This window comes from Phoca vitulina, unplaced genomic scaffold (genome assembly GCF_004348235.1).
Source record: "Phoca vitulina isolate PV1807 unplaced genomic scaffold, GSC_HSeal_1.0 scaffold40, whole genome shotgun sequence".
In the NCBI taxonomy this organism is placed as follows: Eukaryota; Metazoa; Chordata; class Mammalia; order Carnivora; family Phocidae; genus Phoca; species Phoca vitulina.
This window is the reverse complement of record NW_022589743.1, coordinates 5,009,843-5,036,140: the sequence shown is the minus strand read 5'-3', so window position 1 is coordinate 5,036,140 and position 26,298 is coordinate 5,009,843. Positions and strand designations below refer to the sequence as shown.

At 38.4% G+C, this 26,298-nt stretch overlaps 1 protein-coding gene across 11 annotated transcripts in view; it reads left to right on the top strand.

The window, feature by feature from the left end:
* The window catches only part of SPAG9 (sperm associated antigen 9), a 137,557-nt gene that overhangs the window by 87,326 nt on the left and 23,933 nt on the right, over positions 1–26,298 (top strand). For 4 of the 11 annotated variants that reach the window (XM_032429211.1, XM_032429213.1, XM_032429215.1 and 1 more), the window contains 13 exons: positions 5,138–5,259; positions 11,763–11,820; positions 12,924–13,076; positions 13,565–13,616; positions 15,850–15,980; positions 18,720–18,776; positions 19,840–20,013; positions 20,993–21,122; positions 23,384–23,473; positions 23,850–24,017; positions 24,462–24,633; positions 24,826–25,044; positions 25,334–25,529. In XM_032429211.1, coding sequence (XP_032285102.1) covers positions 5,138–5,259; positions 11,763–11,820; positions 12,924–13,076; positions 13,565–13,616; positions 15,850–15,980; positions 18,720–18,776; positions 19,840–20,013; positions 20,993–21,122; positions 23,384–23,473; positions 23,850–24,017; positions 24,462–24,633; positions 24,826–25,044; positions 25,334–25,529 — 1,722 coding nt within the window. Of the gene's footprint in view, positions 1–5,137; positions 5,260–10,022; positions 10,035–11,269; positions 11,285–11,762; positions 11,821–12,923; positions 13,077–13,564; positions 13,617–15,849; positions 15,981–18,719; positions 18,777–19,839; positions 20,014–20,992; positions 21,123–23,383; positions 23,474–23,849; positions 24,018–24,461; positions 24,634–24,825; positions 25,045–25,333; positions 25,530–26,298 lie in introns of all 11 variants that reach the window. The other 7 variants (XM_032429212.1, XM_032429208.1, XM_032429214.1 and 4 more) reach the window with 3 other exon arrangements.

The window sequence follows — 26,298 nt, the reverse complement described above, 5'->3', positions numbered from 1 at the left end:
ATTCTCTCTTAAAAAAAAAAAAAAAAAGTAATGCAGAGTGTAAAAAGTGAAATTTGCTTTTTATTTGTCCTCTCCTAAGCCTAAGTAAGGAGATGCAGCTACTTATTAGCAGTTTCAGTTTGTCATTCTGAACCTCTTTAAAAATTAAAAAAAAATTTTTATTAGACTAATGCATGTGTAATATTATGGTCAAATGGTAATAATACAAAATATGAAGGGCAGTAGTAGTCCCTTGCCCTTACCCACCCCTCATTCCCACTCTCAAGAGGCAGTGCCTCTCGCTTCTTCATTCTTTTTTTTTTTTTCTCAACAAAAGTGGCTCAACTTTATTGCAGGAAAGCTGGGGAGGGCCAGCAGGCTATATAAGGGTCTCTGCAGGAACTCCCATCGCTGATCAGGACTGCCAGGCCCCAGGTCTGTCTGGAAGGCAGGACAGGATCAGCATACTTCCCCCTTTGGTCCGTCTTGGGCCCAGGGGTCCAGGCCCTGGCTCCTTGGGGCTGAGGTAGGAAACAGCCTTCGCTGTGTTCCCCAGGGTCTCCAGCAGAGTGTCCACGATGTACTCGGAGTTGACGCAAACCTTGCTGGGCAGGTCAGTGTCAAACTCGGCTCCTGCCTGCTTGTTGAGCGCCTGACTGACTGCGTTAGAGCGGCCTTCACGAGTCACATCCACAGAGACTCGTGCTGTGGCGTGGCTGTGGATGTGGTGGTGGTGGCAGCCGCCACATCTGAGTTCTCTTTTGCTATTTTTCTTCAGGTATCTAAATCCCATCCTTATGCTTCTTTTCCTTGTTGGGATTCTGTGAGAAAATGAAGTCCTAATGCCCCAAGGCATCCTTTGTGTATAATGAATTAGCTACACTCCTGTGCATCTAGAATTGAGAAAATAGTCACTCAAATCATTTTCTGTATTCTGTGGATCAAATGAGGACCCTGGTTTTAGAAACGCTGTGATACTAGCTGTTGACTTTATAGTGGAGGATGACAAGGATACAGCTCCTTAAACCACCATCCTTCCTTTCATCATCTCAGTGTAATTCTCAGTTCTTGTTACACTAACATTCATTGTTTAAATCTTATGACTATATAAATACAGATCACAGCTTAGCCACAGAGTATGCTGTGATTTCCTGTCTTTTGCAACTTTGTTTTTCTGGAATTAGTAAAACCTGGTGGATTTTTGTTTTGTTTTGTTTGCTTAGGTTTCTACATACCTATTGCTAGTTCATGGACAGATACCTTGCAAATCATAAATGTAAACACTCTCAAAATGGCCAAATATAAAGCAAGTTTCCTGGTCCTCTCTCTCCTGGGGTCTTCTATTTGCATTCTCCAACCTAGGTTGTTGTGGGCTCTGGTCCTGGCATTTGCCCTCACTATCACACCGGGAATTCTCGTCACTTCTGTCCTCTGTTGTATCTTCTGTTTCCTGGATCCCTGGTCATCTTGCTGCTAGTGCTTTTTTTTTTAAGATTTATTTATTTATTTTAGAGAGAGAGAGAGCACAAGTGGGAGGGACAGAGAGAGAGGGAGAGAGAATCTCAGACTCCATGCTGAGCAAGAGCCCAATGTGGGGCTTGATCTCATGACCGTGAAATCATGACCTGAGCCAAAACCAAGATCAGAAGCTTAACACTGCGCCACTCAGGCACCCTTTGCTTCTTGATTTATGCCTTTGTTTTGACAGAACACATTCTTTTTTTTTCCTTTTAAGATTTATTTGAGAGAGAGAGCGTGCGAGCAAGTGCAGGCAAGTGGGGGGAGGGGCAGAGGGAGAGGGAGAGAGAGAATCTCAAGCAGACTCTATGCCCAGCATAGAGCCTGATAATGTGGCTTGATCTCACAACCCGGAGATCATGACCTGAGCCAAAATCAGGAGTTGGACACACAACCGACTGAGCCACCCAGGTGCCCCTTGACAGAACATATTGTCACTAGCTTTCTGGGCAAAGGCTGCATGGAAAGTAAATTTTTGGAGAACTTGAATATGACACATGTCATTTGAAGACATGATTGATAGTTTGGCTGACTGAATTCTAGGTTGGAAAATCATCAGAAGTGTTCCTTCAGAATTGTGAAGAGATTACTTCATTATCATGTTGAGTTTGGAGAATTGTCATTTGGGTTCTTGCTTTTTTGTTTATTTTCTGTGGAAGCTTTTAGGATCTTCACTTTATCCCTCATGTGCCCCCTTCCCTTCAAAAATTCATTGATCGTATGCTTGATATAGGGGTCTTCTTTTGTATCTTGTATGTGGTAAGTTCTTTCATCTGGAAATTTGTATCTCCCAGTTTTTTGTTTTTTTTTTTTAAAGATTTTATTTATTTGACAGAGAGAGACACAGCGAGAGAGGGAACACAAGCAGGGGGAGTAGGAGAGGGAGTAGCAGGCTTCCCGCTGAGCAGGGAGCCCGATGCAGGGCTCGATCCCAGGACCCTGGGATCATGACCCGAGCTGAAGGCAGACGCTTAATGACTGAGCCACCCAGGCGCCCCTGTATCTCCTGTGAGAAAGTTTGTTGTTTCTCTTTACTGTTGTCTCTTCCTCTCTTTCTGGAATATCTGTTAGGTGGATATTGAACATCCTGGACTAACCTCATCATTCTACCAACCCCCTTCTATTTTTTGTCCTAATTTTAGGATGATTTCTTCAACTTTATTTTTCAACCCTCATTGATTTTTTTTTTCCTCTAAAAGTTTTTAAGGTTACTTTTTATAACATTCTGCTATTCTTTTATGGATGCAATGTTTAGTCTGAAAAAAAATCAGTTGTTGTTTTATGTTTTTTTTTCTGTTGCTTGGGTTGTTTCCTTTTGCTCTGAGTGCCTCTGTCTTAGTCCATTTGTTTTTGGACTCTTTATTTTATAATAAAGGCCTTCTTTAAAGGTCTGGTGCTCCGTGGCTATTTTGCTTTTGCTGGTACTTAAGTAATTGGTGCTGATTCTCTGGTTTCCTGCTTTTAACATGTAAACATGGCTTCCATTGTTTAGGGAGCAATGCTGTGGGGAGGGAGGTCTCTGTTCTGGAGGATTGGATCTCACTCATACTGCTTCTTGGCATGTCTTTCATCCCAGCCTTCTGGGTTTTTTTTGGTTTGTTTGTTTGTTTGTTTTTAAAGATTTTATTTATTTTATTTGAGAGAGAGAATGAGAGAGAGAGCATATGAGAGGGGGGAGGGTCAGAGGGAGAAGCAGACTCCCTGCGGAGCAGGGAGCCCTATGCGGGACTCCATCCTGGTACTCCAGGATCATGACCTGAGCTGAAGGCAATTGCTTAACCAGCTGAGCCATCCAGGTGCCCCCAGCCTTCTGTTTTATGTTCTCCCTTGCACGCATCTTTCTGTAGATTGCTGGTTCCTTCAATGCCTGGGCCTTTCAGAGGTTCTGGTAGCATACTGAGTTCCTCTCTAAACCCTAGTGGCTTAGGTTTCAGCTTTTTCTGGTCTGTCAAATCAGTTTCAGCTGTTTGCCTGTTTTTTGTCTTACAGAATTTTGTTCACATTTCATCTGCTGCAGTTTCTTTTTCTAGTCCCTATGTCCTATTGAGTGGTAAATGACTATGTTTAGTCCACCAAGTTCAACTGGAAATCCTGTGCAGACGGTTTTTTTTTTTTTTTTTTAAGATTTATTTATTTATTTTAGAGCAGGGGGTGCAGGGGTAGAGGGAGAGAGAATCCTAAGCAGACTCCATGCTGAGCACAGAGCCCAGCATGGGGCTCCATCCTATGACCTTGAGATGACCTGAGCCGAAACCAAGAGTCAGACACTTAACTAACTGCGCCACCCAGGAACCCCAACTTTTTCTATTAATATAACATTAAAGCACAAACATACACATTTCCCCATTTCTTTGCATATCCCATGCTATAAAGGGCTTAAATACACTGTTTTGTACTTGCTTTTTATTTTTTACTTATTTATTTTTTTAAAGATTTTATTTATTTGTGAGAGAGAGAGAATGAATGCACAAGCAGGGGGCGAGGCAGGCAGAAGGAGAAGCAGGCTCCCTGCTGAGCAAGGAGTCCGACTTGATCCCAGGATCCTGGGACCATGACCTGAGCTGAAGGCAGACGCTTAACCCACTGAGCCACCCAGGCATCCCCTTGCTTTTTAAAAAACACCTTTATATAATGGATTTCTTTAGTTGTTAACTATGAAGTTAAAAATCTTTAACTTCTTTTTTTCTTTTTTTAAGATTTTATTCATTTATTTGACAGAGAGAGACACAGAGAGAGAGGGAGAACAAGCAGGGGGAGCAGGAGAGGGAGAAGCAGGCTTCCCGTGGAGCAGGGAGCCTGATTCAGGGCTTTGATCCCTGGACCCTGGGATCATGACCTGAGCCAAAGGCAGACGCTTAACGACTGAGCCACCCAGGTGCCCCAAAAATCTTTAACTTCTTAATGTATATCCATAACTTCTCTCCGACCTCTTAATGATCAGTTAGGTCATTTCAACTTTTAGCTACTGTAAGAATGCTGCTCTGACCATCCTTTTACATTCGTAATTTCGTTCTTATGACAGGATTTTTGTAGGATTTTTTTTTCGCATTGAATTCTTGGATCAGAGGGTATTTGTATTCTGAATTTTAACAGATAGTATAATTGCCCTTAAAAGAAAAATAAAATGTCCATGCCAGTTTATATCCAGGCAACATAAAACACGGTAGTTAGTTAGTAGCATGGATTCTGAAGCCTGACTGACTGGGTTTGAATCCTGCCTCTTTCTCTCATTTGCTGGATGATCTTGGCAAATTCCTTAATCTCTTTAGTTTCCTATTCTGTGAAATTGGGATAATAGCACCTCCTTTGTAGAGTAGGTGTGAAGATTCAGTAAGGTAATCTAGGTAAAGTGCTTATATAGTGCCTGATACAAGGCAGAGTAGTGCTCTGTTAGCTGTCATTTACTGTTTGTGTTTACTGGGATATGACCAAAAAATAAACAATCTGTATTTTCTTCAACAGTTCTTTCTGTGGAGTTTAATGGAAAATTCATAGGAAACCTTTTAGATACCTTTTAAAACTACATTTTGTGTTAAATGTAAATTACAGGTGGACAATCATTTGCCTATTGTATTCACTTTACACTGTTGAAAAAGTCTGTAATATTTGTTGATTTGGTTGTGTTGTTTCTGTTGCATAGCACTCCCACCAAAGGCATAGAGAACAAAGCTTTTGATCGTAATACAGAATCTCTCTTTGAAGAACTGTCTTCAGCTGGCTCAGGCCTAATTGGAGATGTGGATGAAGGAGCAGATTTACTAGGTATGATAGCTTATCTGAAGAAGTATCATACTGTTTTAAAAATAGATTTTTTTAAAATGATTTAATTGAAAATTCCTTTAAAATGTCCCTAACTGATCAGTAGCACACAGTTATTACACTTTCAGGTAATTAATAGGAATGTATTCTTTGAGATCATGAAAGTTTTAAATCAAAGCATCTTTGTATATGGATATCCCTCAAATTGAATTGCACTTTAATTTGTATTTTGAAATTCATACAGCACATTTTATTGAACACGTGCCATATTCCAAGAACAGTATTACACATAAGGAGCACCGTGTATATATATGGGTGTGTGTGTGGGGGGGGGGATGTGTAGATGTATAGATTGATAGGTAGTTAGTTCCTGGCTTTAGATTTTTTAAAATTCTGTTGACCTTAATTAAATAAGAAAATATAACACTTGTTTTTTTCTGAGATTTCGCAGAATATTCTGTTTTAGCTCTATGAGAAATGTAACCATTTTAGAGTTTGTGTTGTTGAAGAACACCTGGTTTGAAAAGAATACTGCATTTGGCTTTTTCCATTATTTATCTGGTGACCTTTGCCAAATAGCTTAACCTCTCCTGGCCTTAGTTTCTTTGTGTATAAAATGAAGGAGCCGGATTCGAGTTCAGGGATTGAGCAAACTGTGGCTCATGGGTCCAGATCCAGCTCATCTATGTGTATGGATAAAGCTTTATTGGGACACAGCTACTCTCATTTGTTTACTTACTGTCTGTCGTTGCTTTTGCACACAACGGCAGAGTTAAGTAGTCTATAACAGAGATCATATGGCTTTACAAAGACTTAAAATTTACCGTGTGACCCTTTACAGAAAGAATGTATCGACTCCAGCTCTAGGTGATCTCTCAAGTCTCTTTGAACAATAATTACATGATTCTGACTTTACGTCAGTTAGCTGTGGCATACCTTTCTTATAACTTAAGATCTTACAGAGATTGAAAGCCGTATAGTATTAAAAACCCATGCCTTTGGAATAGATGCTGGTCTTGAAGAAATTTATGTATCTATTATGTAGCTTTTGGTGTAATTATAATACAGACTACAGTGTCCTCAAAAGGTTCTTTTGGTCAATTTTTGTGAATATGGAGTGGGATTCCTTGCATTAATTTGTGTTAAATTTATTGATTACCATTATGTCCTCGAAAGTTTGAAGTATTTTTTGAAGGAAACATAAGTTCTTTCTGTATGGAGCTCACAGTCTATCTAGTAAGAGAGATTGCAGGTTTGTTATAAATAAAAACTTTCTGAGATAGACATAGACCCCCACCATTAAAGTGTAAGTTAAGTATTAGAAGCAGTTGAATGAGTTTGTATTTCTCAAGGAGGGCTAAAGATGAGTTCTTAAGGAACACCCCATTTTTAAATTTACACTTTAACTTTAGTTAACATTAAATTATGAATGAAAAGTTCCTTTTACAAAACTGAGTCCCTGGCAAAATTGAAGTGTAGAGATGCAAAAAATGTTAGAAAGAAGAATTTTTAAGTGTTTAAATTTATATTCAAATTTATATACAGTAAAAATCACTCTTTATGATGAATTTTTTAACCTTTGACAAAAGCATGGAGTTGTATAATCACTACCAGAATCAGTTTACACCCCCCAAAATTCCTTCATGCTGCTCCTTTGTGTTTAACTAGAATGAAGTACTTTTTTTTTTTTTTTTTTAAGATTTTATTTATTCATTTATTTGAGAGAGTGAGAGAGAGAGAGAGCACATGAGAGGGGGGAAGGTCAGAGGGAGAAGCAGACTCCCTGCCGAGCAGGGAGCCCGATGCGGGACTCAATCCCGGGACTCCAGGATCATGACCTGAGCTGAAGGCAGTCGCTTAACCAACTGAGCCACCCAGGCGCCCTAGAATGAAGTACTTTTTAATGCAATTTGTATACTCTGCTACTTCATAATCCAGGATTGAATAATACAATTTTTGAGGTTGGTGGTCCCAAACTTTCCTTTTTTTGTAAAGAGTTAAGAAGCCACAGAGTACTTAGAATTAATTGTGGTCTTTTAAAATCTTGTTTTCTGAAAGCTTCCATTCTTTGAGTCAGAAGATTAAGCATAATGAATAGGTTAAGAGCAAAATCCTGATACTCTGGTTTTCTTTCTACTTTGAAAATAAGAAACAGACTGTAAACTGGTGTCTTTTCCCTTTTGCAGATATTGATATATTTATCTCTAAAATGTTCCAGATTAGAAGTTTTTACTGTATTACCTTAAGTCTGTAGTGACTTAGACCTGCATGAATCCCTTTTGGTCAAAGATGGTAAATGAAATTTCCAAGGCACATATTTGTTCCCTGGCTTCTCTGCTATACAATTTTGTGATAGCAATTGAGGTGTAATACTAAATGGAATATAGTGAAACTAACAAAATTGTTTTCCAGAGTTCTTTAATTGATCTCGGGTTAATAAATAAGTACATAGTCCATTTCTGTAACTCCATTCATTTTTCTCCATCACTATATTATTGTAAAACTCTTCTCTTTCTCGAGGATATAAATTTTTGCAATCATTATGCATATACTCCACATTTAGATTATTTTTTCCTGATTTTAATAATTTAAAAGAGGTAAACCCCTCCCCACCCCCCAATTGTCCTTGTCTCTTGACTTTCTTATCTTTGTCTGATCCTTTTTTTTTAAGATTTTATTTATTTATTTGACAGAGATATAGCGAGAGGAGGAACGCAAGCAGGGGGAGTGGGAGAGGGAGAAGCAGGCTTCCCGCCGAGCAGGGAGCCCGATACGGGGCTCGATCCCAGGACCCTGGGACCATGACCTGAGCTGAAGGCAGACGCTTAATGACTGAGCCACCCAGTCGCCCTGTCTAATCCTTTTTCCATTCACTTCAGTCATGTACTCCCCACAGCCACACTCTAGAACTTGGAAATCATACATCCTACTCTTGGGATTTTTTTTCTCTTGATTATTCTTCTATATTTTCAACTTCACTATCTTTACTTCTTCTATTATCATTTAAACATGTTCAGATCTCTTCCATTTAAAAACGAACATATGGCCTGGCCCTCCTCTGCCACTCTTATCTTCAGTACCTTTGTACCTATCACTCCTTTTGCTTCCATATCTGGTCCTACTTTTATGCAGCAATATTGAAGAGGTATCCGTTATGTGTTTGACACTATTCTAGATGCTTGTGATACATGAGTGAACAAAGCAGCCTTCTTGAAAGTGTAGCTGCTTTTAAGTGGCAGGATTTCCCCCTTCCCACTTGCACCTCATCCCCCTGTAGTCTGTGTCGGCATTCTTCCCCACACTCACCTGACGTGAAACAGCCTTCTTGTTTGCTATATCCAGCGGTTCCTTCTACATCCTTTCACAGGACTTCTCAGATAACATTTGTCTTTAACACCATCTTTCCTGGATTTCTGTGATAACAGACTTTCCTGCCTCTGACTATATTCTTTTTCAGTCTTCTTTGCAGGATCCTCTTCCTCTGCCCATCTTTCAGGATATCAGTGTCCCAGGCCTGCTTCTTTGTTTGGGAAATCTTATTTTGTTTCTTGGCTTTTGTTTCTTGGCTTTCATGGAAAATTGCTCCACAATTTTTATCTCCTTCCAACATCTTTTTCTAGAGCCCCAGACTGTTACTTCAGAACAGCCCACGAGACACCTCTAAAGTGATTTGTAGGGCTTTACACTTGATGTGCCTAAAGCTCAGTTCATCATGTTCATTGTCCTGTTCAGGGCTGTTCTTAGTCCAGCACATACTGTCTCAGTCAGTGAATGCCTCACCATCCACTCAGTTCTCCATTCAAAATCTCTCCCTCTTCTCTTGGAACCAATCACCAAGGTTTGTTTACTTCTTTTCTTTAAAAAAAAAAAAAAATCTGTATAACTTTTTTTTCCCCATGCCTCTGCTTAAATGGCATATCCTCCTATTGGAATTCTGCCTTGATCCCCTAGTTAAAGCTCAATTGTCCCTGAAATGTATTCTCATGGCACTCATTTTCTTTATTATGCCACTCTGTATACTTTACTGTAATGGTGTATGTACTCGTCTCTCTGGGTAGGCTCTAAGCTCAATGTGGCCAAGACAACTTTGTCCGTTGCTCCCTATTGAGTCTTTAGCACCATAGCACAGCGATTAAGTGAATATGGATTGCTAAGTAGTTCTAATGGCTTTATTTCACCTCTGATTTTATGATTCTTCACCTTTTAGGATTAAAACTCCTTTATGGGAGAATTTGTAAGAAAGCAGTGTGCTTTTGTAAAAATGCATGTATAGGTAGACAAAATCGTGCATACTTTCTCAAGGGATTAACAGATACTTTGGAGGCCCAACTATGGACCTAGCTTGAGGGTTGTTGCTAATCTGCCAGGCAGTTTTTTGCTTGTTTTAATAGGTAAAGTTTTCAAATATGTTAGACCTAAGTTATGTTTTTCTTATAGTAATGAGTTAGTTTTTATCAATACATTTCAAAATGAAAATTTTGGATAATCCTATTGACCATATATTGACTTTATAAACAAGATTTTGAGAGAACTCTTCACTGAGAACGTGTAAACTTTAGAAACTACATTATCAGATATGATTCCCAAGGAATACATATTTCAAAATATTTTCTTATTTATAATATTTACACTTTATTGTGTTTGTTTCTCTACATCTTCTAAATTTTATTGTTCCCTCTCATTGAAACAAATGAGCATATTTCTTGCTTTCTGAAAACAATCTAATTGTGATTCTCATTCATTTTTCTCTTGGGCTGCTTACCCAGGGGAATATTCTGGTGTGTATGCTTTTAAATACTTTAATATTACTGCTTCTTAAGCAAGGTGTTCCTGGCTGCTCTTCTCATGTAATGCTTTCTCATCATTTTTTTCTGCTCAGCTATTTTTTTTTTGCCTTCCATATATTTTCAGCTTTTATGCTTATCTCCCTACATGCTTGAGAGTTTATAGCAAACATAGTCATTACATAAGCTTTTTTCAACCAATCTAAACCTATTTCTTCTGATTATATAGCTTTATTGAAAGCTAACATTAGTCAAAAGCAAATATTTCAGCATATCTTGCCAAAATTCATTTTGGAATTGGAATTTGGAAACCTTTTTAGTTTGTCTTTATTTTTACCTTTTGGAGACTACATAGATGATTGAATAAGCTACTATGTGTGATATTTAATTCTTCATGGTAGTAGTACCCTGATCTTTGAGAATATTTGAGATAATTATAATACAGACAAAATATGAGTACATATGTGAGCATTGATTTTTAGCATTCCTAGGTTGGTTTTGTTTTAAATTATCTTTAAGTCATTTGAAATAACTACCTTTTAAAAAAGGGACATGTTAACTCCTTTTCCTTATGTAGTTTTCTTAGGATTTCCTTCCTGTATAGCTGGGTTATATGAGTATTATTTATTCCATTGTATGTAGTTTTCCAACATTAGCTTAGGATAAGTGAATGGTGGGTCTTTGGCTTTGCTTTGTTTTGCTTTTTTGTTTTTGTAACTTTTTGAGATACATTCCCTAGTGTGTGGTTTTATTTCTTCAGTTTCTTTTAAGTAGCAAATTAAAGAACTTTCTTCTCCCTAAAGATCATTGCATTGGATCTTGCATTGAATGCTCTGTCTGCCTTACAGTCCTCATTAAATTATTAAACAGGATTCTGTAAAGTAATAACTGAACATTATCATTTCAGAGGTGGCACTTTGAAGGAAACTTTATATTATTGATGTGGGATTTTCAGTCTAATTATTCAGTTTCATTGTGCAAAAGAATTGGTAAAGCATTTTTTTTTTTTTTAGGTATTACGTATCAAAGAGCATCCTTATGAATGGAGGAAATCATCTTAATTTCTGTCTTTTGCACATCACTATGCATTAAATCATAACACTGATCCCAGGTGTATTTCATATCATGCATAAAACTTTACAGTTTAATAATCTATTTTCATGCTGTTTCTTACATAAAACATTTCTTGTTCTTTGTTTTTGCTTTACATGGAATGCATGGGCTTTAAGACCATAATTTCTTTGGTAAGGTTTCATCTGCATTGGGGTTCCGTCTTTCTTTGGCCTTGTTTCTGCCTGTTCTTTCTTAGTAAGACCTAATTTTTAGGCAAAAGCCTACAATACCAGCTGTGATTTGGAAATGATTTCTGATCTGTACTAATGCTTACTCTTTTTTCCTCTAAATATTTTACTGCTATTTTTTAGAATATTTGGCAGAAAAGTCTTGATCGTATTGAAATAATTATCTATGAGAAACAAAATATAGACTAACAGTTACAAAGAATTGGCTAACAAAATCTTTAGCTTTGTTTTGTGATGGATAATTATTTATAATTTTATAACCTATACAAGTAGATATATCAAATGAAATTATAGACTAAGGTTACTAAAGGACAGATAAAATCTATAAATTAAAATTTGAGTCTCTATTATAATACAAGTTTATATAGTTTTTGATAAATTTTTTGAAAGGTTTTATTTATTTATTTATTTATTTTGGTAGGAATGGGTCGTGAAGTTGAGAATCTTATATTAGAAAATACACAACTGTTGGAAACCAAGTAAGTATATACAAAAATTCTTTTTTAAAGATTTTATTTATTTTTTTGAGAGAGAGAGCACACAAGCAGGGGGGAGGGGCAGAGCAGAGAGAGAAGTAGGCTCCCCGCTGAGCAGGACCCTGGGATCAAGTAAATGGGCAATGGGACCTGATTTCCCTAATGGATAGGTTTTGTTGCTCTGTTTTTTTGCAGAAATAGATTTTTATCTCCTTTCCACCCTACAAGTATTCATGCCTTTCTCTTAACCTCCTTGGATAGGTCAGATGTTTTTTTTGCTCCCTCCCCTAGGATGCCTATTTTATTATCTTTTCTTCTGGGGTTTCTTTATTTCTACATAAATGTTTTGATCTATACCCCAGCCCAGCTCTCCTCCATAGTTGTCGGTTTTCAGGTGTAATATGTGGAGCTTTAGACCCTCAAACATATTGGAGTCTTGTTTAGTGGGGCAGGTCCTGAGTCCTGTGGAAAAGCAGCCCAGGTCCCTTTTTTTTTTTTTTTTTTTAGCCCAGGTCCCTTTGTTAATTTGCTGTGTCAAGAGAACTTCGGAACATCTGGGTAGATCCAAAATAGAATGCAGTTATGAGGTACTATGCCCACTTGTACCCAAAGAACTAGATCTTAGATTTTTTTTCCCCATGAACATTCTATCAAAAACCAATGATGTACTGGCTAATTGGATTTAAATTTAAAAAAAAAATTTTTTTTCCCCTAGATACACCCCAAGTTTAGACTTTTATCTCATCAATTATTAAAGATTCAAAGATAAATTTCCTTTTTGATTAGGTAATATTTTTTTCAGAGTTTAACCATGGTACCCTTATAGATGCTATTTTGTAAAAGTTTAATCTTCATTAATTGTGGTATTTTTATTAGTTGATGGTCTGTTTTGCTTTACCCATTTATTCTTTGTAAGTGGAAAGAGCAAAATCTTGGTTGGTTGTGTGTTTTTTTGTCTTTACCTACAAACAACACCAGGTAGAGTACCTTAAAATACTCCGTTATTCAGCTTTGATTGTATAGTTATTTTCGTCTGTAAGAGAACAAGCTGAAAGACAGGAAGAGTACTCATTTGTAATGATATATGCGAAATACGTGTTTCTTAGACATGCTTTGAATGTAGTGAAGAATGACTTGATAGCCAAGGTGGATGAGCTGACCTGCGAGAAGGACGTGCTGCAGGGGGAGCTGGAGGCTGTAAAACTAGCCAAGCTGAAGCTCGAGGAGAAGAACAAGGAGCTGGAGGAGGAGCTTAGGAAGTAAGTTTCCTCGGTGGTGTTCTGAACCCAGCTCTCTTAGCCAGCAGGCCACAGAGGGTCATAGGTGTCCCCCGAGGCTGGCCCTGCCACCACCGCCGGCAGCCTTCTCCAGCGGGCCAGGAGCACCAGCTGCCGGGAGGGTCAGGGCCAAGTGCCCGGGGGTGGCTCGGATAGCAGCGCACCCCTTGCTTGCCCAGCCTTATCATTTCACTTTCTGTGGCTGTCACTGTGAGAAAAGTTAGTAGAACCATTCTAAAATTTGCTAATAAGGAAATTAGAAACATTATTTTCCTTCACCCAGCTTTCTTTAATACTTGTTTTTTTCTGAGAACAGTGCTGCACTAATGTTCCCCGAAGTGAAGGCAGCTAAATACTCTGAAAAGAGAAGAATAATCATTTAGTGTTGATTAAAATTTTTGACCTACTCTTTCATTCCTTGAAAAGATGAACGCAACTCAAATAACATGTTCTTTTTTTTTCCCCACCAGAGCTCGTGCAGAAGCCGAAGATGCACGGCAAAAAGCAAAAGATGACGATGATGTAGGTTTATGATTTCAGACTTTTTTTCTTACTACATTTTGGTTTTTAAAGAAAATCTTGCTAATTAAGTTTTGGATATAGCATTATAAAAAGAAAGAAGATCTCTGTGTTAATGAGTAGGCTACCTCATGCTCCCACATGGTATCCAGAGGCTGAGCTTTCTGGCTACATGTGGTGTGCTCATTTTTTTTTCTGTGGCTCTGTGCTGTGACCTTGTTTGCAAGTTCAAGCTCAAGGACCAGCCGAAACATTTTGTTTTGTCTCATATTTTGACTTAGAAATATGAAAGCTTAATTATAAAGTTGTTTAAAAGTATTAAACATAAAAAAGATGAATTCTAGGACTTTAGTAGTAAGCAGTCAGCTTATACTGTTTTCAACATATGTAAATACAGAAGACTAAGGATGAGGTTTTACCAATATAATTAGCATCGTAGTAACTGTTGGTAGCTAGATGATCATTCTTGTAACAGGTGTTTGCTGGTCAAGCATCAGACTTGAGATATGTGGGTAACCTGTTCAAAGTGATTATTTAATGCCCCTGCAATCTTGCTCTTTTTTTAAATATATAATACTTGGTACATACCAAAAATATATGTAACATATGTAAGTTATGAAACATAATGAATTAACATAATGAACCCACCACCTAACCTAAGAACTAGAACATTATCAAACATTGAAGCTACCCTATGCTCCTCCCCTCCAGAGGAGACCACTATCCTATATTTGTCATTTTCTTACCTTTCTAAAAAATGATTTTATCGGGGCACCTGGCTGGCTCAGTTGGTAGAGCATGGGACTCTTACCTTGGATTCGTGGTGGGTTCAAGCCCCACGTTGGGTGTAGAGCTCACTTAAATTTTTTTTTTTTTTTAAGATTTTATTTATTTCTTTAACTGAGAGACACAGCAAGAGAGGGAACACAAGCAGGGGGAGTGGGAGAGAGAAGCAGGCTTCCCGTGGAGCAGGGAGCCCATTGCAGGGCTCGATCCCAGGACCCTGGGATCATGACCTGAGCCAAAGGCAGACGCTTAACAACTGAGCCACCCAGGTGCCCCTAAAATTTTTTAAAAAATAATTTTATCATATCACACATATATGTATCCCTACAAAATATAGCTTAATTTTCATTGTTTTTTTTATTTCATACTTGGAGATTTACCTCTTTTACTCGGCATTATGTTTCTGAGATTTACCTGTGTTGTAGTGTAGTGCCAGAAGTTATTCATGTTTACTCCGTTATAATATCTCATTGTATGAATATATTACAATTTATGTATTTGTTTTCCTGTTAATGGATATTTAGGATATTTTCAGCTTTTTACTACCACATACAATGCTGTTTTTAGGAACATTATAGTGCAAGTCTCCTGGTTCTTCCATGGCATATATCTAGGAGTGTGATTGCTATGCTGCAGACTCAGAGTCCTTGAATCCTCTGTTGTTTGACTTCGTTTGAGAGGCAGAGTTCAGAGCAGGAGGACAAAGAAGGAGGTCCCCAAGGGCTAAACTTAGCCTCTTTCTTAACTGTCCCACCCTTCAGCAAAACAAGAGCCCTACGGTTAAACCAGTGTTCCTCCCCAGAAGAGCATTTAGAAATTACAGTAGAAGGAAGTTGACTTGAGCATGCTTCTTTGGGTCTTAGCATAGTCACATCCTTTAGTCTCCCTAAGAAGAATTCTAGTTAATACACTTGTCTCCAGCTTCTTGTATTTCTGTTGGTGTTTTAATGACTCTTAGAGTTGGGTACCCTGGTACCTAGCCAATATATGTAGATGATGGGTAGTTTGAGATAAGTGAATCCCTTTCGGAACTAACTTGTAACAAATTGCTGAATAATTAGCATTTGTTATAGAACATCAACTTAAAATAATGTTGTTAGAAGAACCATTTCCAGGCAAGCATGTTAAATCTATATAGATAGATTAACTTTGTTAATCTTTCTTGGTTTTAGTTCAGAATCTACACTGTTCTTTGTATTTGCTTTACAGTATGTTCAAATATCTTGTATTTCTATTCAGAAATTAAATTGTTTACCTCTTTTCCGTCATAAGTAATTACTAAAATCTCTTTATTGATTTTATTTTTATATAAGGTTATTTTTCTTTAAATGATGCAATAGATTAGAAATTAAGAAATGTTTTAAAGCTTTAAGATTTTGCTTAAGTTTAGCATAACACCAAAAGCAGATATAGGCTGCCAGAGTGATCTGCTGTGTTCTTTTCATTATAGAGTGATATTCCCACAGCCCAGAGGAAGCGGTTTACTAGAGTAGAAATGGCCCGTGTTCTAATGGAGAGAAACCAATATAAAGAGAGATTGATGGAGCTTCAGGAAGCTGTTCGATGGACAGAGATGATTCGGTTCGTATGAGAAGTACCTCTTGGTGCTTTTCTAGTATTGTTTCCTGGGTTTGAATATTCCTTCCCTCAGAACTAGAGTCCAGCCTTGGGGATCCAAACCTCTTACTCTGTTTACTAGGAGATAACTTTCTAAAGTAACACTAGATATTAGGGACAGAATGTGATCAAAATGAGTGCCTTTTGGGTAAAGGGCCCTTGGAGAATGTTCCCGTGACCTCTAAAAGGTAATTGTTGTTACTTAGGAATGATGGTCATTTTTCAAAAGCATATAGAAATTGACACTGCTTTTACAGTAATGTCAGGGAAAGATATAAATTTCACGTTCCACCCAGAAAACTAAGTCATTTTTACTCCGTGTCTTTCTGTAAAATACTCTTGTCCAATTTCCCCCTCCTTTCTGGCTATTCATGCAAAATGTACCTTCCATTGACATCTTTGTTGATCTGATCTTAGATCTCACCTAATGCTGCCATCTAACGGCCATATTCTCAGTAACAGTGTTCCTTAATTTAGGAAGAGCTCATGAACAGTTTGTGAACTAGTTGCCCCCTAATTTGCCCATATTTTTTTAAATTTAATTTAATTTTATTATGTTATGTTAGTCACCATACAGTACATCGTTAGTTTTTGATGTAGTGTTCCATGATTCATTGTTTTCATATAACACCCGTGCTTCATGCAGTACGTGCCGTCCTTAATACCCATCACCGGGCCCATCCCCCTACCCCCCTCCCCTCCAAAACCCTCAGTTTGTTTTTCGGAGTCCATAGTCTCTCGTGGTTCGTCTCCCCGTCCAATTTCCAACCCCTTCATTTTTCCCTTCCTTCTCCTAATGTCCTCCATGCTATTCCTTATGCTCCACAAATAAGTGAAACCATAAATGATAATTGACTTTCTCTGCTTGACTTATTTCACTTAGCATAATCTCCTCCGGTCCCATCCATGTTGATGTAAAAGTTGGGTATTCATCCTTTCTGATGTAATTTGCCCATATTTTTGAGTTTGGAGTCCCATGTCAGATTTACCAATAACAGTACATATATACTGACACATAGTTTTAAAGTTTATGAACATATTTTTTAACCTCCAACTTTTACTTCTTCGTGATTACATTATTTATTTAACAGTTTATATATCCTTTACCAGTGTCATACTAGAACAAAAGTACTTCGTATAGCACATTTACAATTTGCTAAACTTGTAATTGCTGCTAAGAAGGAAGGAGATCAGTATTCTAAACTTCATTAATTGTTCAAAGAAAGTAATGTACTAAGAAATTTGTCTTTAACTCAAACATTTAATGGATATTACATAAATAACAAATATTTTAAACATTGAGGTAGAGGCGCCTGGGTGGCTCAGCCGGTTAAGCCTCCGACTCTTGACTTCGGCTCAGGCCATGAGAATATGGCCGTTAGATGGCATGGGGTCATGAGATTGGGCTGTGTCATCGGGCTCTGCACTCAGCGGGGAGTCGGCTGGAGATTTCCGCCCCTGTCTCTCTCAAATAAATAACTAAATCTTTTTTAAAAATTGAGGTATATAGAGAGGCTCCATCTTTCTTTTTTAATATTTATTTATTTTAGAGAACACGAACGGGAGGGACAGGGGGAGGGGAGGAGAGAATCTCAAGCAAGACTCCACATCCGGCATGGAGCCCAACATGGGGCTCGATCCCACAACACCGAGATGAAAACTTGAGCCGAAACCATGGGTCAGATGCTTAACCAACTATGCCACCCAGGCTCTCCGACAGGCTCCCCAACAGGCTCCTCTTTTCCTTGCTATTTTTAATTCTAGCAGCCACGTGATAGTCCACAAGTGAAAAGAAGTGGTGTCTCATTTTTTACTTTTCCATTGAATTAAAGATGTTTTCAATTTAGTCCTTTAAAAAAAATGTGAAAAGTGAGCTCTCATAGTGAGCGCAGGATCATTACCATCTTACTAAATTAGTTTGGAGTGCCTTATTTTCTGAAATTTTGTTGAACTACCTATCAATCCAGTTTATCCCCTTCCCTGGTCATCTTTTCAGTAATGGGAAAGTATTTGTCCTATGAAAAATGACCCATCAGAACAGTAAAGTTACAGGCTATCTTGAGAGAGCTAGAGCATGAGGACGATAGAGACCTTTATGTAAAGATAAGGATTCAAACGACAGTATTTTGACAAAAGGGAGAACTGGAAGATATCTCTTCAATAAAATTTTTCTTTATTTTTATTTTTTTTTTATTTTTTAAAGATTTTATTTATTTATTTGACAGAGAGAGACATAGCGAGAGAGGGAACACAAGCAGGAGGAGTAGGAGAGGGAGAAGCAGGCTTCCCCGCGGAGCAGGGAGCCCGATGTGGGGCTCGATCCCAGGGTCCTGGGATCACGACCTGAGCCGAAGGCAGACGCTTAACGACTGAGCCACCCAGGCGCCCCTCTTCAATAAAATTTTTTAAAAATATTTACGTTCAGGCCTGTTGGCTGTCCGTTCAGCACAGATAACAATCTTGTCTGTCAGTGGACTGAGCTCTTCGATGGAGGGATGTTGTTTTATTTATCTTAGTTGTATTGGCTTTTACGGGCTGACTGACACATGATAGGTCAAAGCAACTATTTACTGAATTTAATTGTTGATTCTCTTTTGTGTATCCCATGAACTTCTTGGGAAGTTCTTCAGATAGAAAACTAAAAAACTAAAACACCTCACTGATGAGACATTTTTTTTTCTTTGTTTTTCTTTTAAAATATAGTGCATCAAGAGAAAATCCAGCCATGCAGGAAAAAAAAAGGTCAAGCATTTGGCAGTTGTAAGTATCTAAAAACACATGAAGACTTCAGAGAGCCCTTTGAGACCAGATTGCAGTCAAAATTTATTTCTGAGAATGATTTCGTGTCTCCTTTCTTTTTAAAATTTGGAGTATATGGCTAAATTGAACTTTTTTCTTTTTGATACATAGCGTGCCAGCTCGGTAAGGCTATTCTTGAGGACAAACATATGCTGTCGTAAGCTGCATCCTGTTGGTTATGTACTCGATGGAATCTTCTGCTAAATTAAATAAAAATGATGGGGATTTATTCATAGAGTTGATAATTACCTGGATCCTCAGTAAATAAGTTATATGGATGCACTGGTTGTGTGATTGTAAAGAACTTTATAAAGTAAAGCTTAGAAATTTAGTATCTGTAGGTTTGAGTAGTGTGTGTATTTGTGTGTTTCAGATTTGATTTATGTTCATGCCAGAAGAACTGTGCATTTACTATACTTAAAATTTACCCTTTTTGGTGAATCTGCTATTTAATAGAAGTGTTAATTCTTTCAAGTGGATGTGAAGGTAGATCTATAAATTAGGCTTAATAAGAAAAGGTATAAGATGTATGTTAAAATGGTAGTATGTGTTCCAGTACTTTATTACCACTTTTAGAACTGGCAAACTAAGCTTCTGTTCAAACCATGCAGCTATAACATTGCTGTTTAACAACTACTTACCAAGTAAGAGCTAGGACCCGTCTTATTTCTTCATTACAAGAAGTTCCCCGTACTTAAGAGTTTCTTTCTTTCATTATGTGAATTGCTAATTAAAGTGCGAGGATCTGCCATTCTAAGCAATAGTTTCTCTTTCCTGAATGTCTGAGTTTGGCTGTGAGTTATTGCTAAGGCTGCAGTGTATGACTACAAAAACTCTTTCTGCCAGTTTCTAACTCATTGCCTTGTAAAAGCACTGTGAAATTTATGGAAAGTAATGGATTGTTTTTCATAGTGCATGTAATAACACTCTTTCTCTCTTGAGCGCGCTCTCTCTCTTGCTCTCTCTCTCTCTCTCTCTCTCTCTCTCTCGCTCTCTCTCGCTCTCTCACTTTTTTTCTTTTTAGTTTCAGCCGACTTTTCAGCTCTTCAAGTAATACTACTAAGAAGCCTGAACCACCTGTTAATTTGAAATACAATGCACCCACTTCTCATGTTACTCCTTCTGTCAAGAAAAGAAGCAGCACCTTATCTCAGCTCCCTGGGGATAAGTCCAAAGCCTTTGATTTCCTTAGTGAAGAGTAAGTATTTTGCAGACTAGTGGTTATGCGCTAAATAACTTAATAGTTCAGAATATTCTTGCCCCTTATCCGATCAGCTGTAAGGTTCACATAAGTCCATAAAGAAGCCGTTTCTATAACGTGGCTGCCTACCTTTAAGTAGATTACTTGTAGTCAATACCTTTTATGAAAATTGTATTTCACAGGTTTCATAAACAGAAGTTTTAAAATGTCTCTTTGTTGCTGGTCAACAACACTGGTAAATATTAGTAAAATGTTAAAGGCCTATATAAGCCTTTATCCTAAATGTTTGAACATTTCCTTTGGTGTCAGAAGAAGTTTATTTTCCCTCCTGACTCTGCTGCTCATTAGGTACATGAACTTGGACAAGCTAACCTCTCAGCCCCAGTTTCTCTGCCTGTAAATGGAGTATGATAACCTGTCTCAGAGGCACTAGGGTTAAATTACCAAGGGTTTGTAAAGTGTCTGACACACAGATTTGTTAACTATGGCATACATAGCAAGTCAGTTTGCATTTTTGTCTTCTGAAACAAAGCAGTGGGGTCCAGAAATTAATCTTTGTTATCTTCCTAAGAAGATATTGATTTATTGATCTTGAGTCACTTCTAGCACATTCCCTGGCATGAGAAAATTCTCAGTAAATATTTGTTGAATGAACAAAAAAGGGAGGAACTAAAAAATATTTAAGAATTTTTCCCTTTCATGTGGCCAAATCTGAAATCTGATAGAAATTTGATGGCTGATGATTCAACATAATAAAATAAGCTGCTTGCTAATCTGTTAAAGTTTGAACACTGTACCCACTGCACAACTTTAAAAGGCCAGCTTTAGGCTAACACTTCTTAGAAGTGCAGAACTCTGAAGTAAACTGAAATTGGGTGATTTTTTTTTTTTTTGTCATTTTTGCTGTCTTAGCGGGAAAGGGGAGATACACTGTTACATTCCCTTAATCAAAAAGGGAAATTTATTTGCCTTTTAGAACTGAAGCTAGTTTAGCCTCGCGCAGAGAACAAAAGAGAGAACAGTATCGGCAGGTAAAGGCACACGTTCAGAAGGAAGATGGTAGAGTGCAGGCTTTTGGCTGGAGTCTGCCTCAGAAGTACAAACAGGTAAGATGTGAATGGTAAGAGCATCTAGTGGTTAGTGCTGGGGGAGAGGAGTATGCCTGGGCATGAAGGAATTGAAATACCTGTCTCAAACCTGCTAGTTTCAAGTTCATGGACTTGGCACACACTTAGAGAAGGGTTGAAGGTAGTGGTTCTCAGGCTGTTTTCTGGAGCCCCAGAGCTCAAAAGAAATGCCTGAGTCTGTGAGGAGGCAGAGGGGTCAACAGGAGGTTTACCAAGTGCACAGACTTGAGGTAATCTGTTGGTTTGTTTTTTGTTCTTTTTTGTTTTGTTTTGAGGGATAATTGACATACAGCATTATAATAGTTTCAGGTACACAACATAATGATTTGATATTTTTATATATTGTGAAATGATCACCATAGTAAGTATAGCTAAAAATCATCACCAAACATGGTTACAGATTTTTTTTCTTGTAGTGAGAACTTTACAGATTTACTCTCTTAGCAACTTTAAATGGTGGCTCAGTCGTTAAGCGTCTGCCTTTGGCTCAGGTCATGATCCTGGGGTCCTGGGATCGAGTCCCGCATCGGGGTCCCTGCTCTGCGGGAAGCCTGCTTCTCCCTCTCCCACTCCCCCCGCTTGTGTTCCCTCTCTCGCTGTGTCTCCCTCTGTCAAATAAATAAATAAAATCTTAGAAAAAAAAAATGTGCAATACAGTATTACTAATTATAGTTGCCATGCTGTACCGTACATCCCCATGACTTAATTTATAACTGGAAGTCTGTATCTTTTGACCTCCTTTACGAACCACTTCACCGATCTCTCACCCCTGCCTCTAGCAGCCTCCAGTTTATTCTCTGTGTTTATGAGCTTTGTATGTTTGTTTAAGATTCCACATTTAAGTGAGATCATACGGTATTTGTTTTTCTCTGTCTGAATTTACTTCACTTAGCATAATGCCCTCAAGTTCCATCCATGTTGTCACAGATGGAAAACTACTGTTCTTTTTTATGGCTGAATAATAATCCATTGTATTTATATACCACATTTCCCTTACACATTCCTTTATTGCTGGACACTTAGGTTGTATCCATGTCTTGGCTACTGTAAGTAATGCTACAGTGAACATAGAGGTGCATATATCTTTTCAAGTTAATGGTTTTTTTTCTCCAGATAAATACCCAGAAGTGGAATTGCTGGATCGTATAGTAGTTCTATTTTTATTTTTTTTTAAAAAGTCATCTCTGTGCCCAAAGTGGGGCTTGAACTGATGACCCCAAGATCAAGAGTCACATGCTCTACCGACTAAATGAGCCAGGTGCCCCTATTTTTTATTTTTTAGGAGCCTCCATACTGTTTTCCATAATGGCTGCACCAATTTACATTCCCACTATCAGTACATTAGGGTTTCCTTTTCTCCACATCCTCGCCTCTTGTCTTTTTGATAATAGCAATTCTGACAGGTGTGAGATGGTATCTCATTGTGGTTTTGATTTGCATTTCCCTGATGATTAGTGATGTTGAGCATCTTTTCATGTACCCTTTGGCTGTCTGTATCTTCTTTGGAAAAATGTTCGTTTAGATCCTCTGCCCATTTTTTAACCCATTTGTTTGTTTGTTTTTGCTATTGAGTTGCATGTATATCCTGCTCTATTTTAATATTCAAAGATCTCATTTTTAAAAAAACATCTTTTTTAGATTTATTTATTTCAGAGAGAGAGGGGGGAGGGAGAGAGGGTGAGAGGGAGAACACACGCAGGGCGAGCAGGGGAGAGGGGCAGAGGGAGAGGGAGATTGATGCAGGGCTCAATCCTAGGATCCTGAGATCATGACCTGAGTCAAAATTCAGAGTCAGCCTCTTAACTGACTGAGCCACCCAGGTACCCAAAAAACCAACCTCTATTTTTTAGAAGTTTTAAGAAACCATTGTATTGTCATGTAACCTTTCAAACTGTTGACTTAAACCTAAGTTCAGGTTTACAGGAACTTTGTCTACTTCCGTATTCCCTATCCCTAAAAGACTCACACATGAGTACACACACACGCGCGCGCGTGCGCGCACTAACGTACATGAAGTAGTGTATCTCTTCTGGGCTCCGATAGTATCTTGTTTATTTTTTCTAACTGCCACTTGACTTTCTGCTTATTTTTCAAATAAGAATAACAGAATTAACTTGGACATGATTTCAAAGAGGAAATAATATACCAGCAGTGCTTGCCCATGGCTCAGTTGTTCTTTGAGTTCACTTTTGATGAGGCTTACCAATGTGTCTTTTTTCTCTCCCCTCCCTAATTATCAGGTAACCAATGGCCAAGGGGAAAATAAGATGAAAAATCTACCTGTGCCCGTCTATCTCAGACCTCTAGATGAAAAAGATACATCAATGAAGGTAAATTAATTTTGAAGTTAAAGGAAATATTTCTTAAACTCTGGATGGATTCTCTTTCTAAAACCAGAAAAGTTTAAATTCTGCTTTTGTGGGTGAGGTTATTGTTTATTTTGTAATTTTAGACTGGAATACTTTGAATATCAAAGACCTGTATTCATGGGGCGCCTTTCTGACTCAGTCAGTAGAATGTGCGACTCTTAATCTCAGGGTCTTGAGTTCGAGCTCCACATTGGGGAGAGTTTACTTGAACGAAAGGAACAACAACCAAAAAAAGACCTGTATTCATGATCATTAGATTTTTAAAGAAATGTGAAAAGTTCTAAACATTTTTAGAGAGAAAATGACTTAATACTCCCCCCTTTTCAAATCCAAAAAGCTGTGGTGTGCTGTTGGAGTCAATTTATCAGGTGGAAAGACCAGAGATGGTGGTTCTGTTGTTGGAGCAAGTGTATTTTACAAGGATGTTGCTGGTTTGGATACAGAAGGCAGTAAACAGCGAAGTGCGTCGCAGAGTAGCTTAGACAAGTTAGACCAGGAACTTAAGGTAAGTGTGTGCATTAACATTTGACCTCCTGGTTGTAGCTTTTTGGTTCAGAACTTACTTCTGGTCCAGCTTCGAATTGGGATTATTATGCCCTTGCTTACTCCTCATGCTCTCTCTTTTTTAGATCCATTTTATGAGGTGTATTTTACATATGATAAGGTATATACACTTGAAATGGGTACAGTTCAAAGGGTTTTGACAAATGTATTACCTGTTTAAGAACAATCAAAATCAAGATATAGAACATTTTTATCATTGATCTGCTTTAACTGCTATTTTTTAGTGTACTAATTAATATTGAAAGGTGGTTGTATTTTTAGCCTTTTCAAATAATCTGAAAATAAATGCAAAACAGTATTGCCCTTTACTGTTACAACACAGTCTTATGAATTTGTACACATGCGTATCATTTTAAACATTCATTTTCTTACTTTGTATACATAGGAACAGCAGAAGGAGTTAAAAAATCAAGAGGAATTATCCAGTCTAGTCTGGATCTGTACCAGCACTCATTCAGCTACAAAAGTTATCATTATTGATGCTATTCAACCAGGCAACATCCTAGACAGTTTCACTGTTTGCAACTCTCATGTTCTGTGTATAGCAAGTGTACCAGGTAAGAGGAAGCCACGTCCCTCTCTTCCTACCATCTACACCTTTTTACTGGCAGGAACTGACTTGTTTGCTGGAGGTAGTTATGTACCGCTCTCATGGAGGTTATGCTCTAGTTGGGGAAGACCAAAAATAAACTGGAAACAAATGACTAAATAAGATTAGCTGTTAGAAAAAGTTTTATCTTGTTTTTTAGGAGCAAGAGAAACAGACTACCCTGCAGGAGAAGAGCTTTCCGAATCTGGACAGGTAGACAAAGCATCTTTATGTGGCAGCATGACCAGCAATAGCTCAGCAGAGACAGACAGCCTGTTGGGGGGCATCACAGTGGTTGGTTGTTCTACAGAAAGTGTGGCAGCAGCTCCCACTTCCCCGAGTACCAACGGTGCTTCTCCAGTGATGGAAAAACCACCAGGTACCACTCTCCTCCTTTCATGCCATCATTATAGAGTCACAGCCTATCCCAGAGGCCTCATTAGGACTCCTCCTCAATTTAGATCTTGAAGTAACGAGGATGAAGGAGCTCAAAAGAAGACACTGTAATACTGTAATGCCCATTAAAACAAGAATTCTGTATTTCATGGTATAATGTGGAGGAAGATGGGGTAGGGGGAGTGAAACTCTGCAGCGGTGGTTTGCGTGGGGAAATGATGGGGAGAAAAGCTCAAACTCAAAATAGTTAGCATGTTTTATTTATTTTGTAGAAAAGGAAGCAGAAAACAGTGAGGTTGATGAAAACATTCCAACAGCAGAAGAAGCAACTGAAGCCACAGAAGGCAATGCAGGGTCAGCTGAAGACACCGTGGACATCTCCCAGCCCGGCGTGTACACAGAGCACGTCTTTACAGATCCTCTGGGAGTTCAAATCCCGGAAGACCTCTCACCAGTGTATCAGTCAAGGTATGCAGATGGGTCAGTAACTTAGGAAACCAGAGAAGTATAAAAGGAACCGGGATCATCTCAAGCAGCCACAGTATTCCCACTATGTCTCCATCTCTCCTTCCCCTGCTTCTGATCTGGATTCCCCCACCCCCCATGTGTTCTCTATTCCTTCTAACTTAAAAAACAAAACAAAACAAAAAAACACAAAAAAACTTTGCCCATAAGTACAGTAGTCAAAATCTTCCTGGTCATTTTCTCCTCTGATAATGATTTTTCATTTCCATTCAAACTGTAACTGTGCCACTTTCCTCTCCAGCCCTCCTCTCCAACCCTAGTTAGTCGCGAAATTCACAGTTTAGATTTCCCATGCGGGCTCCGATGACTTTTTTGAATTTTGTTTTCTGGCAAATAGCTCTTCCTTTAAAGCAATGGGTAATCTAGGCCCATTTAATGAATTCTTTATTTTCTGCCTTCTCTAGGCCTTTATAGAAAGCTGATGGGGATCTAGCTAAACGTGATTCTTTTTATAATTTAATACTCCTCCTCTTATAGAGCGATAACTGTCAATTTAACATTTGTTAATTTAAGTCATCTGGGGCGCCTGCGTGGCTCAGTTGGTTAAGCGTCTGCCTTCGGCTCAGGTCATGATCCCAGGGTCCTGAGATTGAGTCCCTGAGTCTGCTTCTCTTTCTCCCTCTGCCTACAGCTCCCCCTGCTTATGTTCTCTCTCTCAGGGGTGGGTGTGTGTGTGTGTGTGTGTGTGTGTGTGTGTGTGTGTGTGTGTGTG